Below are 14135 nucleotides of genomic sequence, written 5' to 3'. Positions count from 1 at the left end.
AGGAAATCCCAAAGAGTAGACCAACGTGTCTACCTCTTCTGTCCCATCCTCGGGCTGCCAAGACCCTCACTGAAGTGGAGCTAGAAGACTTAGGCCAACTTGTCAGCCGACAAGCTCAGATAAAATTCTCACTTCCAAATCTACTCTGCGTGATATCACTCAGCAGAAGAGGGAGAATATTTTCCCCTTACCAGGCTAGAATTAGTTCTTTATGAACTTAAAAAATAATCGTATTTATAAAATGGATGTCAGAAAATAAATTGTAGAAACTTGGAAAAGATGAGAAAATGTTGAAAGAAGAAAAACCAAATTTAACATTCCACCCACTTTTAATATCACAGTGAATATCTTTCCATTCCTTTTTGCTATATTTACATGTAAAATTTTTCTATATTTACATTTTAAAAACTTACATAGAAAAATTACACTGTTAGGTTTCATTTACATGTCAGATTTTTACATTGTGTTTTCCTACTTTAGAATCACTACATTGAAACATTTCTTAACATAACATTACTATGGTGCTGTTACCAGGCACAGTGACCCATGCCTATGAGCCCAACATTTGAGAAGTGGAAGTAGGTACTCAGGGCCATCCTTGGCTACGTAGTGAATCTGAGACTAGCCTGGGCTATATGAGACCCAAGGAAAAATAGTTACTTTTTTTAAAAGCGAACTTGTGAAAAGATTAAGTGCTGTCCCCAGCCCCAGAAAAAAAAAAAAAAAAGATTAAGTGCTGGCACCTCTCTGTGATATTTGAAGGTGAAATATGCACCACTCGTTTTATGATACTAATTTGGGTTTGAAATGCAACACGAGGGGAGGCAGTTGGCCTCTGAGGTAGAAGTAGCTGCTTCTCCACCCAGTGTTTTTAGTTGAGAAAAGGAAGACACCCAAGAAGAGGCTCCGGGTTAACTTTGGAGATGGGTGTGTTGAACTCACGTGGCTGTTCACAAAAGATGGGGGCATCCTCAATGGCACTCTGTGAAATGGGCCAGAAAAGCCTCATCTAAAAGTAGCACATGCTATACATTGTTTCTGCCAAAGCCTTCTTTCCGTTCAGACAGCCTGGATTGACCTCCACCCTTAGGTGAGCAGAGACGTTAGCCAAGAGAATGGGGTTTTCCTCCCTCCACACCGGAAATCAGGGACACAGCTTGCCCTAGACCTTCAGTGCTCAGACAGAGGTGCAGGTGCCTGGCCCGGGTGCCGTGGAGTCACCGCCAACCCTGATCCCATTGCAGGCACATGGTGCTTCTGAAGGAGCAGTACGGGCAGCAGGTGGTGGTGAACCTGCTGGGAAGCAGAGGCGGTGAGGAGGTGCTCAACAGAGCCTTCAAGGTAATTCTCACTCTGTTCCTCAGCTGGGGTTGGCTGGTGGGGGGGCGGGGCAGGGGCGGGGCCTTGAGACTCAGGCAGCCCTGCTCACGTGAGCCCCGAGGACAGCAAGGGCCCTGTGTCAGTGCTCAGAGCCAGCACCTAGTTTATGTTTTCTTTCTATGGGCTGGGGCATGGGAGAATTTGTTCAATCTCTCGACAGAACTGCTTCACTGAGCTCCACATGGGCAGAGCTGCTCTCCAGGCCAGAACAGGAGAAGGGAAAGCCTAGCTTATTCTGACACCGAGGAGGCCCTAGCTGGCAGCACCCACAGCGTTTGTTCAGAGTTGCTGTTCTGAGCCTCTTGGTTCAAAGCAGACCTGTGTGGCTTCCTTCTGTCTGGATCGCCTTCAAGTCTCATGGTCATGTTTGGGTGCCAGGGAGGCACATGCCAGCTCCTGGCAGGTTTCTTTTGATTCCCGGGTGCCTGGTGGTGAGCAGAGTGGATCTCAAAGGGGTGAGGAAGCACCAGGTGGAGCTGGTGACTCCACTTAGGTCTCTTGGCCACAAAACCCTTGAGCTTGCAGTTTTTCTCTTTCTTTCTTTCTTTCTTTCTTTCTTTCTTTCTTTCTTTCTTTTTTAAAAAAAAATATTTATTTTATTTATTAGCACACTGTAGCTGTCTTCAGACACACCAGAAGAGGGCATCGGATGCCCATTACAGATGGTTGTGAGCCACCATGTGGTTGCTGGGATTTGAACTCAGGACCTCTGGAAGAGCAGTCAGTGCTCTTAACTGCTAAGCCATCTCTCCAGCCCCAAAGAAGTCTCTTATGGAGACACCTTGAGGGTCCCCTTGGTAGGGATGTGACCTATGTGACTTCCACTGCCACCCTGACCTCTGGCCCCTAACCCCTGGCTGGAGGAAGCCAAATATAACTGGAGTGCTCATTTCTCCTTTACATAGAAAAAAGCTACAAGCGCTGATCAGGAGGAGCTCGCTGGTTGCCAGCTTTCTTTGGCTAGACTTGCTTTTCCTGTTTAGTTTGTTGCTATGAGCAACAAGCTCAAGAAATATCTCCTCCCACTTCTCTTGGCAACAGTATTGACTACTTATTTTAAGGAAGGTGGGGAGAAAGGGGGCAATAAAGAAAATCAACCTCTCTCTCTCTCTCTCTCTCTCCAACAAAACCCCCCAAAATCTTTCATGCTTGTCTATAGAAAGCTCATGTTCAGCTCCTCCCCCGTTGGTGGCAACGCCCAGCACTGAAATAAAGGTCTCTTTTATTGCCGGAGGACAGAGACCTCCCAGGAGTTAAGGAAGGAAACTGAGCAGGTGGAACTCACTGTACTTGGAGACCTCGGCTATGGCTCCAATTCCTGAGAATCCCTTACCAGTCAGAGGCCAGTGCCTAGCAGCCAGCCTGGGCACCAGAGGTTGTCATGCCACGGCTGGGCAAAGTGCTGGCTCCAGAGGGTAACACTCAAAGCCCCTAAGTTCTTTTTTTAGTTACCTACGCTTCCTTTCCCCCAGTAGACTTCCTTGAAGGTGGCAGAATGTGTCGATTTACATTCCCGGCGGCTGGGGACGTGATCCAGGGTCCTCCTAGTTCTTTTGAGTTCTCAGAACCTCTGGCTGCACAGATGTTGGTTAATATAGTAAGGTCCGAGACACATGGCTGAAGAAGGCAGGCAGCCTATCTCCCACTCTTTGGTGAGCAGGCTGAGGAAATTTACCAGACAGGTAGGGAAAGGAGGCCTTGCTTCTGTGAAGATCCTGACCCGTCCACGGCACTGTTCTGCTGCTCCGTTTTTCTCTCTGGGTCCTCCCACCTTTACTCTGGCTCCCGGACTGGGCGTTGGTCACTTGGAGCAACAGCCCCTCCATCTTGGGTTTCACCACTGTACATACCTACCCTGTTGGCCGTCTCTGGAGTCTCAACTATTACTGAGCCCGCCCTCCCAGGGCTGGTGCCTGTCTGGATGTAGCTGGTTACCCGGGTAACAGGAACTAGATTATGAGCTGCGCAGCCTGCCACATGTCGCTGTTCTTGAGGGCTGGGCACTTGGGCCAGCTGCAGAACAGCTCTAACCTTCCCTCGCCTGTGACCTCTGAGCCCCACAAGAGTGGGATGTCCCCCAGAGAGACACCCCTGCTGTGGGCTCTTTTGCCCAAAGGGGACCTCCTGCCCTTATGCAGGCAAGATATTCTTTGTGTCTTCTGCCCCTCTCTGCCTAGGCGTTTGTCTTGTGTGGCCCTTTGGAGGTCAGGGCCAGGCTACGAGCTAATGTGTGCTCTCTAGCGGGTGACACTGGTAGCCAGAGCACTCAAGCTACAAGGCCACCTGCCTTGCTTCCAACTCCTCTGCCTGTTTGCTCACACCCTCCCCCTTTCCCTTTTCAGAAGTTGCTCTGGGCTTCTTGCCACGCAGGCGACACACCTATGATAAATTTTGACTTCCATCAGTTTGCCAAAGGTAGGAAGCTAGAGAAATTGGAGAACCTGTTGAGACCTCAGTTAAAACTTCACTGGGATGACTTTGGCGTATTTGCGAAGGGCGAGAATGTAAGTCCACGGTGAGTCTTGTCAGACGGAGCTTCAGACTCCTGCTGGGGGAGGAGTCTAGCGGCTGTGGAGGCTGTGGGCCCTTTAGGCTATGCACCTAACAGGAGTCATTTCCCTCCCTGGCTGCCTGGCTACGCTTGTGGTTTCCTGAATCATAAGCTGTGCACTGTTAGTGATGGGGAGTCCTGATCTTCCTCTCTCCTCCCTCTCCTGTAGTCAGAGACACTTGCTTTTGAATGTAGTGAGACGATGCCTGGAAAAAGACATCAAGTCCGAACCTAGAGGACCGTGTTACAATACAACATTGAGCTCAAAGCTGGCAGTGTAGCTCAGCTGGCACATGCCTGCCTCGCACGCTGGTTCAGTCCCCAGCATCAAACAAAACTAAGTCTGGTGGTGCACGGCCGTGAGCCCAGTGCTTAAGAAGTACAGGTAGAAGAATTAGAAGTTTAAGGTCACGGATGGTGAGTTCTAGGCTATCCTTGGCTACCCAAGACTGTCTGGGAAACAAAACAGAACAACCACAAACCCAACCAACCAAACAAACAACCCTCTGAGCTCAGGTGACATGGCTTAGCCACACTGGGACAGGACCTATGAGGTGAGCTGGTACAAAGCCAAGGGACGCACAGCACTGGGCTGTGAGTTACCTTGTTCTAAGTAGAGCATAAAGGAGGCTCAGCTCCCTCAAACCACAGCCTGCCATTGGAAAGGAATCTCAAGTTTATGAGATCGCTTCCTCACTAAAGCTCCTTGGTACCTCACAGTGTCCTCAGCATGCCCGTGTTCACTGCCGTCCCAGACACACATGCAGGGCAGTGGAAGCATCATTATTGCCAGGAAGCTGAGCAAGGCCATGCCCTGCCTTCTTGACTCCACTCTTCATGCAAAAAGCATCTTTTCACAATTTATTGCTCTCGTTCCCACAGTTTTGTGCTTCTCTTGGGTGATGTTTTTGTTTAGCGTCACTGCCAAGGTGCTGCCCTGCTCTTTAAACACAAGACAGCAGGGCCGTTCCCTCCAGAGGAAGCACACTAGATACCTTCCTTTGGGCAAGAGTCGCAGTGCTGTTGGCAGAGGGTCCGAGTTGTTATGAAACAGCAGCAGGTGGGAGCCACTTGACTTACGATGGTTTTACTACCCGATAAAACCATTTTATCCAAACCCTCGTAAAATTAAAAAGCAAAAGGTTGAGTGCTCCATCCTAAGTTTGCCTGCCGGTGTGTCTTTAAACAAAAAACGTGCACAGCAAGGTCATTGTTGACCAGCTGATACAGTGTCAGAGACTCAGGCTTCCTTCAGTGGGACGGAGGCTTCTGCCGTGGGTTAGAGTCTCTGTAAAGTGCTGAAGAACAACATTGTATTCATTGTAGATAACAAAGACCGGCTGTGCTTACAATGACCTGGGGTGTGGGCTGCTAAGCGTGTGTTCTCGGCCTGCCTGTCCTTTCTATAGTACTGGATCTCTCGGGATGTGTACTAGGGCTTCTCCGTAAGCTACTAGGGAGGAGGCAAGGCATCTTCTTTTGGAATAAGTTTCTTTAGAGCAGGCTGACCTAGGTCACTGTGCTGTAGTTACTGCTCTTCCAAATAAACCCTCTGATCCCTCTGTGTCTCCTGACTCTAAGGTTTCAGAAAGGCACTCTGCGGATGAACTGTCTCGACTGTCTGGACAGAACCAACACTGTACAGTGCTTCATTGCTCTTGAGGTGAGCTCCTCGGGCCACCTGTGTCGTGCCCTGGGCCATCAGTGAGGCAAGAGGGGCTTTCCTGGGTTGACTTTCCAGTGATAGGTCATATGACAGGGATGTTCAGGGGACCATTTAGAGTGGTTTCCTTGGTGACTCACTCCTTGTCTCCATCTGCCTTTTCTGTCACCCAGACATTATGACCCAGTGGCTCCAGGTAGCCTTAAGAAGTAGTTATTCCTTAGCAAGATAATCTTGAATATATCTCAGAGCCAAGGTAGTATGAGGCTGGCTGAGATGACTGAGTTGAGGCCTAGGGAGGGAGTCCCGAGGCCATTGTGGTATAACTGCCTGGCTGACCTCTTACAGCTCCTTCTGTGCCACCTCTTGTCCTCCACTGCCTTCTGACATTAGTATTGGATGACCTAGCATCAGGCAATCAAAAGAGGGTAGGGAAGATGTCCTGAACAAAGCCGGGGCGGTCTCAGGGTAGGGAGTCCTCTTCTGCGCCGCTGGTGCTCCTCGTCCACCCACGGTCTAAGGAGAAAGGTGCTCACTCAGAGGCATGGGTAGGTTTTTTAGACGTCTCTCAGCAACTGTGGTTGGTCTCTGCCAGGTGCTTCATCTGCAGCTTGAGAGCCTAGGGCTGAATTCCAAGCCCATCACTGACCGCTTCGTGGAGTCCTTCAAAGCCATGTGGTCTCTGAATGGGCATGGCCTGAGCAAGGTGTTCACAGGGAGCAGGGCCCTGGAAGGAAAAGCCAAGGTATGGAGTAGGACAGGGGTAGGGGAAGGGGGCAGGAGCAGGAAGGAAAGCCGCTCTGATCCCTCTCACCGAGTATTTGGGCTCCTGCAGGTGGGGAAGCTGAAGGATGGGGCTCGATCCATGTCTCGTACCATCCAGTCCAACTTCTTCGACGGGGTGAAGCAGGAGGCCATCAAGCTACTGCTAGTTGGAGATGTCTACAATGAAGAGTCTACAGACAAAGGCAGGATGCTGCTGGACAACACGGCCCTTCTGGGTAATGGGGGATCCACAGCCTTAAGGGTATGAGGAGGCAAGGGTGATAGTGGCCCAGCCTACCCAGTCATGTGATCTAAGATGGAGCTTCTGATCTACGGTCCCCTGGCGTGTCGAGTTGACCCAAGAAGACTGACATCTCTGTACAATTGCACCTCAGTATCCACAAGGCACTGGTTCTAGGTTCCATGGGTAAATTCCAAAGATGCTCAAGTCACTCAGGACCCCTCAGAAATAAAGAAAAGAGCATTGTCGAGGGTGTGTCCAGTCTCACAAGGCTGTCAGGAATCTCTGAGGAAAGGTTTTGTCCTGAGGTGTTGTTCTTCTGGTGCTTGGGATCAAACCTAGAGTCTGGCACATGCTTGACAAGGGCTGAACCATGGAGCTGGACAACCATGGGCTCTTTTTACTCTCTGAATTGAGACAGGTTCTCACCAAGCTGTCCACGCTGGCCTTGAACTCACTGTGGCCGTGGAAGGCCTTGAGCTTTTGATGCTTCTGCCTCAGACTCCCAAGTCTCTGTGATTACAAACTGTGCCTTCAGGCCTGGTTCCTACAGGGAACTTTTCATGACACCTTATTCCTCTAAAGACTGTGACCTTCACTGCTCTAGCGGAAAAAAGAAGACAGAGCAGCACGTTTACTTAAAAAGTGGTTGTGTTTTAGAAAACGTTTGGTGTTTTGGAAAGCTAAAGGAGCCAATGGTAGAATAATTTCATATAGGCCTTTCTCCTCTCATTGCTCCATAATTGGGGATCTTTTAACTTTCCGGGGTGATATTAAATATCTGCTCTGTGGTTAAGTTCCAACTCAGGAAAATTGGCGCCAACTCCAGGTTCCATGGTGATCTTAGTAGCAAACACAGGATGTCAGTTGCTGGGTTTAGTTCTTTTTTTTTTCCCCCTCTAGATATATTTATTTTGTTTCATGTATATGAAAGTTTTGCAGTGTGTGAATGTCTGATAAAATTGGAGCCTAAAGGGAGATTGGATCCCCTGGAACTGGGGCCATGATGGCTGTTTGTCACCATACGGGCACTGGGAATCGAACCCAGGTCCTCTAGGAAAGCAACACGTGCTCTAAATCTCTGAGCCATCTCTCCAGGCCCTAAAATTGCTAGTTTTTAAAACTGTGGATATATTGTGTATCTCTAAGAAGATAGAGATATAGATACAGTGTTTTGTTTTTTTAATGTCTTAGGTTTGAGGTCAAATAAACAAAACAGTCTTTCAGGCATGCTGGATGGAAAAGGTAAAAAATGACGAAGATGCAGATTTGGGTTGATAAGACATTTGAAGTTCCATCTATTCATCTATCCACCCATTTGTCCATCCACCCAATAATCCATCCATCTATCCATTCAATATATATTATATATATTATATATATAATATATATCCCACACATATATTGTTTACCAAATGTTACCATTTTAGTTGTGTTGTTTATTGCAGTTGAGCTCACTTTCTCTTCCCCTGTTTGTTCTGCGGGATCATGGGCTGAGTAGTAAGTGCTAGACTTTCCCCTGGAGTCTGGGAGACCCCATCACTGCGTGCCATGTGCCTTTGTAACTATAGCTGGAAGGCACATTTCCAGCCCTATCTTTTCATGCTTTATTGCAGACAGGAAAGTAGAGTGGTAAGGGTGGGTATGTCGGTCTGTTGTCCCCAGCTCATGAGTGGCATTTTCTGACAGGCCACATCTCATACAATACGGGAGGGTTTCTACAGTCTAGGCTTCAGAAAACATATGCCTCTTTTGGTTCCTAACAGCAACACCCAGGATCCTGAAGGCCATGACAGAACGCCAGTCAGAATTCACAAATTTCAAGCGGATCCACATTGCTATGGGGACCTGGAATGTGAACGGAGGAAAACAATTCCGTAGCAATCTCCTGGGGACCACTGAGCTCACGGACTGGCTCCTGGATGCACCCCAGCTCTCAGGAGCAGTGGACTCTCAGGGTATGTAAGAATTTGGGAAAGGACAAACATGGCTCCCTACAGCCTGTTCCAGGAACTTGACTCTGCGAGCATTGCCTTTTTGTTGTTATTGAAGACCAACCTTAGTCCATGGTGATCTGATGGGATACATGGGATTATTTCTATCTTCCTATATCTGTTGAGACCTGTTTTGTAACTGATTATATGGTCAGTTTTAGAGAAAGTAACCATGAGGTGCTGAGAAGAAGATATATTCTTTGGTTTTTGGATAAAATGTTCTATAGATATCTGTTAAATCCATTTGGTTCATAACTTCTGTTAGTTTTACTGTGACTCTGTTCAGTTTCTGTTTCGATAATCTATCCATTGATGAGAGTGGGGTGTTAGTCTCCTACTACTATTACGTGTGGTGCAATGTATGCTTTGAGCTTTAATAAAGTTTCTTTTACGAATGTGGGTGTCCTTGCACTTGAAGCATAGATGTTCAGAATTGAGAGTTCATCTTGGTAGATTTTTCCTTTGATGAGTAAGAAGTGTCCTTCCTTAGCTTTTTTGATAATTTTTGGTTGAAAGTCGATTTTATTCAATATTAGATTGGCAACTCCAGCTTGTTTCTTGGGACCATTTGCTTGGAAATTTTTTTCCAGCCTTTTACTCTGAGGTAGTGTCTGTCTTTGTCACTGAGGAGTGTTTCCTGCATTCAGCAAAATGCTAGGCCCTGCTTCCATATTCAGTCTTTCAGTCTATGTCTTTTTATTGGAGAATTGAGTCCATTGATGTTGAGAGATATTAGGGATCAATGATTGTTGTTTCCTGTTTTTTGTTTTTTTTTTTTGGTTGTTGTTGTTGTTGTTAGAGATGGAATTATGTTTGTGGAATTATCTTCTTTTGGGTTAGTTTAAAGATTACTTTCTTGCTTTTTCTAGGGTGTTGTTTCCCTCCTTGTGTTGGAGTTTTCCATCTATTATCCTTTACAGGACTAGATTTATGGAAAGATATTGTGTAAATTTGGTTTTGTCATGGAATATCTTGGTTTCTCCATCTATGGTAATTGAGAGTTTTGCTGGGTATAATAGCCTGGGCTGGCATTTCTGTTCTCTTAGGGTCTGTATGGCATATACCCAGGATCATCTAGCTTTTATAGTCTCTGTTGAGAAGTCTCATGTGATTCTGGTAGGTCTGCCTTTATATGTTAATTGATCTTTTCCCCCATACTGCTTTTAATATCTCTGTTTTGTGTTTGGTGTTTTGACTAAAATGTGACGGGAGGAATATCTTTCTGGCCCAATCTATTTAGAGTTCTGTAGGCTTCTTATATGTTTATGGGCATCTCTTCTATAATTCTAGGAAATTTTTCTTCTATGATTCTGTTGAAGATATTTACTGGCCCTTAAGTTGGGAATCTTCGCTCTCTTCTACACCTATTATCCTTAGGTTTGGTCTTCTCATTGTATTCTGGATTTCCTGGATGTTTTGGTTTAGGAGCTTTTTGCCTTTTGCATTTTTTTGACTATTGTGTCAATGTTTTCTATGGTATCTTCTGCCCCTGAGATTCTCTCTTCTATCTCTTGTATTTTGTTGGTGATTCTTGCATCTATGACTCCTGATCTCTTTCCTTGATTTTCTATCTCCAAAGTTGTCTCCCTTTGTGATTTCTTTATTGTTTCTATTTCCATTTTTAGATCCTGAATGGTTTTGTTCAATTCTTTCACCCATTTGGCTATATTTTCCTGTAACTCTTTAAGCAATTTTTGTGTTTCCTTTTTAAGGGCTTCTACCTGTTGTCCTGTATTTCTTTAAGGGGCTATTTATGTCCTTCTTAAAGTACTCTAACATCATCGTGAGATGTGATTTTAAATCAAATCTTGCTTTTCTTGTGTGCTAGGGTATCCAGGCTTGTGGTGGGAGAGCTTTGGGTTTTGATGATGCCAAGTGCCTTGGTTTCTGTTGCTTAGGTTCTTGCACTTGCCTCTCATCGTCTGGTTATCTCTGGTGTGCTGTCTCTGACAGTGGCTTAAATCCTCCTGTAAGCCTGTGTGTCAGCCTCCTGGGAGACCAGCTCTTTCCTGGCAGAATCTGGGTACAGAGAGCTGTGGGCACAATATCACCTCAGGCACAGACAGAAACTGGAAGGATCCTGTCCCAGACTGCTCCTTGGTTCCTGTGTCCTGGGAGGGCTCCAGGTCCCTCTGAGCAGAAGTGGTGCTCCTCAGGTGTGTAGCACGCCCTGAGACCAGCTCCCAGCAAGATCTGGGTACAGAGAGCATGGCACAGGATCAGCAACTGTAAGCTGCCTCATAAATTTAATGGGGCTTGGGGATTTGGCTCCAGTGGGTAGAGGCGCTTGCCTAGGGAAGCGCAAGGGCCAGGTTTGGTCTGACTCCGAAAAAAAAGAACCAAAAGAAAAAAAATTTAATAGTATTTTAATGTTTTCATTTTGTCCAAATGTTTAGAAAGCACATGGTGTCTTCTAGAGTGATGTCTTCCAGTGTTATGTAGCTAGGCAGACTCTTCCTTTCCTAAGAAAGACTTGGAGGGGTTTCCAGGAGTAGTTCCTTGCTTTTTTCTCAATGTGCAGAGATTTTGTGATGCCAGAGCTAAGTGCTGCAGAACTAGTCGTAACCTCTAGGAGATGCGGGCCTCTATTCTATGCTGCTGTCAGGAGCCGACAGAGCAAGGCTTGCCCGATAAATGTTGGGCATGCTGCAATCCTGTCTTTCTCAAGGCTACTCCAGCATGGACAGTCCCAGTCTAGAACTCCTGAAAATCTTTTAAATCGCTACAGCAGCTGAGCTTTTCAGTATTGATGATATGACGTGGGGGTGGGGAATAGCATCTGGGAAAAATCCTCCATCTCTGACCTCATGTGATGGATCATGCCTTCAAAATGCAGCACTGAAAATGTGTAAAACTACTATGTGTGCGGCATGCGTGTGTCTGTGTGTGTGTGTGTGTGTGTGTGTGTGTGTGTGTGTGTGTGTGTTTTATCCAAAGGGTATATGGCCAGATGAATTCCATGTGTAGTGGGCATCATCCCTAAGACATCATTATTTGCATGCAGGTATTCCAAAATCTAGTAGCCTCGTTTGTCCCAAAAGCGTTTTTAGTAAGGGTTATTTGGCTTTTAGCAGTGTTATTCAGAGGCCTGGCTACCTCTTTTCATTTCAAAACAAAACAGATTCATGACCGGGTGAGGAGGGCTCATGGTCTAATACAGGCACCTTCTCTTGCCACATACATGTGACCTCTGCCTCAGGGACTAAGGTGCATAGGGTCCACAGTTTGGGAACACTGACATTCTCACGACAGGGGTGTTGGTTAATTGTTGACACGGGTATCCAGAGTATCTAAATGACAGCAGAGGCCCTGTCAGGTACTGCCAAAGATGTTGTCTTAGTTAGGGTTTGCCACTGCTGTGAACAGACACCATGACCATGGCAACCCTTATAAGGACATTTAATTTGGGGCTGGCTTACAGGTTCAGGAGGTTCAGTCCATTGTCTCATCATGGTGGGAAGCATGGCAGTGTGCAGGTAAGCCATGGCGCTTGAGAAGGGCTGAGGTTCCACATCTTTCTGAAGGCAGCTAGGAGAAGGCTGACTTCCAGGCAGCTAGGAGGAGGGCCTCATAGCCCACCCCCAACAGTGTCACATTTGCTCCGACAGGGCCACACCTACTCTGACAAGGCCCTACTCCCAGAAGTGCTATTCCCTGGTCAAACATTCAAATTACCACAGATATTCAGCACCCCTCACTGAGGAGAGTACCCTAATACCACCGTGGTCCTCTTCTGCCTGCACAACAGGATAGTTGTTGTTGTAAAAATATAAAAAATAAAAAGTAATGATTTCTTTTTACCCACTTAGGTCTGGCACACAGTGCCCCAAGATACCTGCTAGATACCTTGGAGGAAACATTCCAATTCTGTGGGGCCCAGACCAGCGCCCCACAATCCAGTACACTTAACTCTGCACATGAAAGAACACAACACGGGTTGAGTTTAGCTCAGTGGTAGAGCGCTTGGTTTAAAGAAGCACCAGGCCCCTGGGTTCGGTCCCCAGCTCGAAAAAAAGAACAAAAAAAAAAAAAAAAAAGAACACACAACTTACGATAACATTAGATCCAGTTGATAGATATAATTGCCACCTAAACATACAAAAAGCCCAGTACCATCCATCCCTTAAGAACATTAATAACAACCTTTAAATACATAGAGGCAGAATCTTGGCAACATCACCTGCCACGCCTTCCCCCCTATCCCTCCTGTCTCCTCTCCTTTTCCCTTCCAGTCTCCTCCTTCATTCAAACTTCTCTCCCGCCCATCCTTCTTCTCCTCCAATGACAGGCCTCCTTTCTATCCTGTAATTGCCCCTCACCTGTATTTTACAAATTCAATGGGAGAAGATTCTGGGTGGTCACCCTGAGTTCTAGTACCTGACCAGGGCAGCTGTCCTTGGGGGCAGTGGATTAGCATCAAAATCACAGATCACTCCAGGGCAAACCTGACAGATCAGATCGGTTAAGGCACACTGATGAAAGGTTGGGCAGGAATGTTACTGGGGAAGAGGATGGTAGAACTCACCAGAACCCACCAGGTTCAGGGTAAAGGCTTTGCTGTTCCCAGCTGACAGAGACAGAGCTGTGCTATTGCATTTAAAGAGACAAAGAAGCAGCTTTACGCTTTCAACCATTCAGCTGAGGTGCCAGGTGAAATGTAAGGCCGAGAAGGATATAGAGAGCTGGCTGATGTTTGCTGCAGGCCCCTTCCTCCTCAGTGAGTCAAGCATCCCTTCCTGCATTTGAAACACTGTGGTCGGCATGGCCTGGTGGTCTGAGGAAGTGGCTGGGAGGCCCAGTAATGGCTGCAGGGATTCTGTGATGCACTGGCCTCTTTGTAGAAAGGAGGATCACTGGGTTCTGCAGCCAGGCATCTACAGAGCTTCTAGGCCGTGTCTCCTTTGACCTGTAGCCACCCCTGGGTCAATCTGAAAACCTTGGGAACCACAGAGTAGACATGAGAATGTTGTTCCCTGGTCACTTAGGATCTGACTGGAGAGAGATGTGACCAGGAAGAATGAAGAGCATGGCCAGGCTGAGTCAGTTCACCCCCTCCTTGGTATCCACTGAACTCCCTGTATTGCCTGGGATATGGCTGATTACTGCCCTTATGAAAAGAGTTGGGGTTCAGGGAGGTTCATGTTGCTCCAGGCTGGGAATACAGGGAAGGGCAGAGGGTGCCCCTGGAGGTGCCACAGGAGGGACATGGAGGGCAGGCTCCAGGGGGCTCTGCCTGTATGAGTGGAATGGGTTCTAGCAATGAGAGTGCGGTCAGGGAAGGGGGGGAAGAGTGGACAGGCAGCACGCTGGCTGCAGTGCCAACTTCCCTTGTCTCTCATTTGTTCCTTAGAACGATAGGCGGTCCCTTTGACATATTGCCGTCCGGGTTTGAGGGAGATGGTGGAGGGCTAGGTGCAGGAAATATTGTCAATGCCAGGGTAAGCGGCAGGCGAGCAGGCTGACTCCCTGGACCCAGGTGCACCAGATTTGGGAGCTCCGGCCTCCTGGAGCCATCTTGTTCCTGGGCCAGCAGCCCGTGGC

The 14135-nt window shown here is 47.3% G+C and overlaps 1 protein-coding gene across 2 annotated transcripts in view; it reads left to right on the top strand.

Annotated features, from left to right (window-relative positions):
* Synj2 (synaptojanin 2) overlaps nucleotides 1-14135 on the top strand; it is a 98415-nt gene that overhangs the window by 58337 nt on the left and 25943 nt on the right. Inside the window, exons 7-13 of one of the 2 annotated variants that reach the window (XM_032894748.1) lie at nucleotides 1245-1341; nucleotides 3723-3895; nucleotides 5513-5594; nucleotides 6190-6339; nucleotides 6430-6595; nucleotides 7795-7845; nucleotides 8367-8558. In XM_032894748.1, coding sequence (XP_032750639.1) covers nucleotides 1245-1341; nucleotides 3723-3895; nucleotides 5513-5594; nucleotides 6190-6339; nucleotides 6430-6595; nucleotides 7795-7845; nucleotides 8367-8558 — 911 coding nt within the window. The remainder of the gene's footprint in view (nucleotides 1-1244; nucleotides 1342-3722; nucleotides 3896-5512; nucleotides 5595-6189; nucleotides 6340-6429; nucleotides 6596-7794; nucleotides 7846-8366; nucleotides 8559-14135) is intronic. The other variant, XM_032894749.1, reaches the window with a different exon arrangement.

Source organism: Rattus rattus, chromosome 2 (genome assembly GCF_011064425.1).
Source record: "Rattus rattus isolate New Zealand chromosome 2, Rrattus_CSIRO_v1, whole genome shotgun sequence".
In the NCBI taxonomy this organism is placed as follows: Eukaryota; Metazoa; Chordata; class Mammalia; order Rodentia; family Muridae; genus Rattus; species Rattus rattus.
This window is presented reverse-complemented; position numbering and strand designations above follow the sequence as displayed.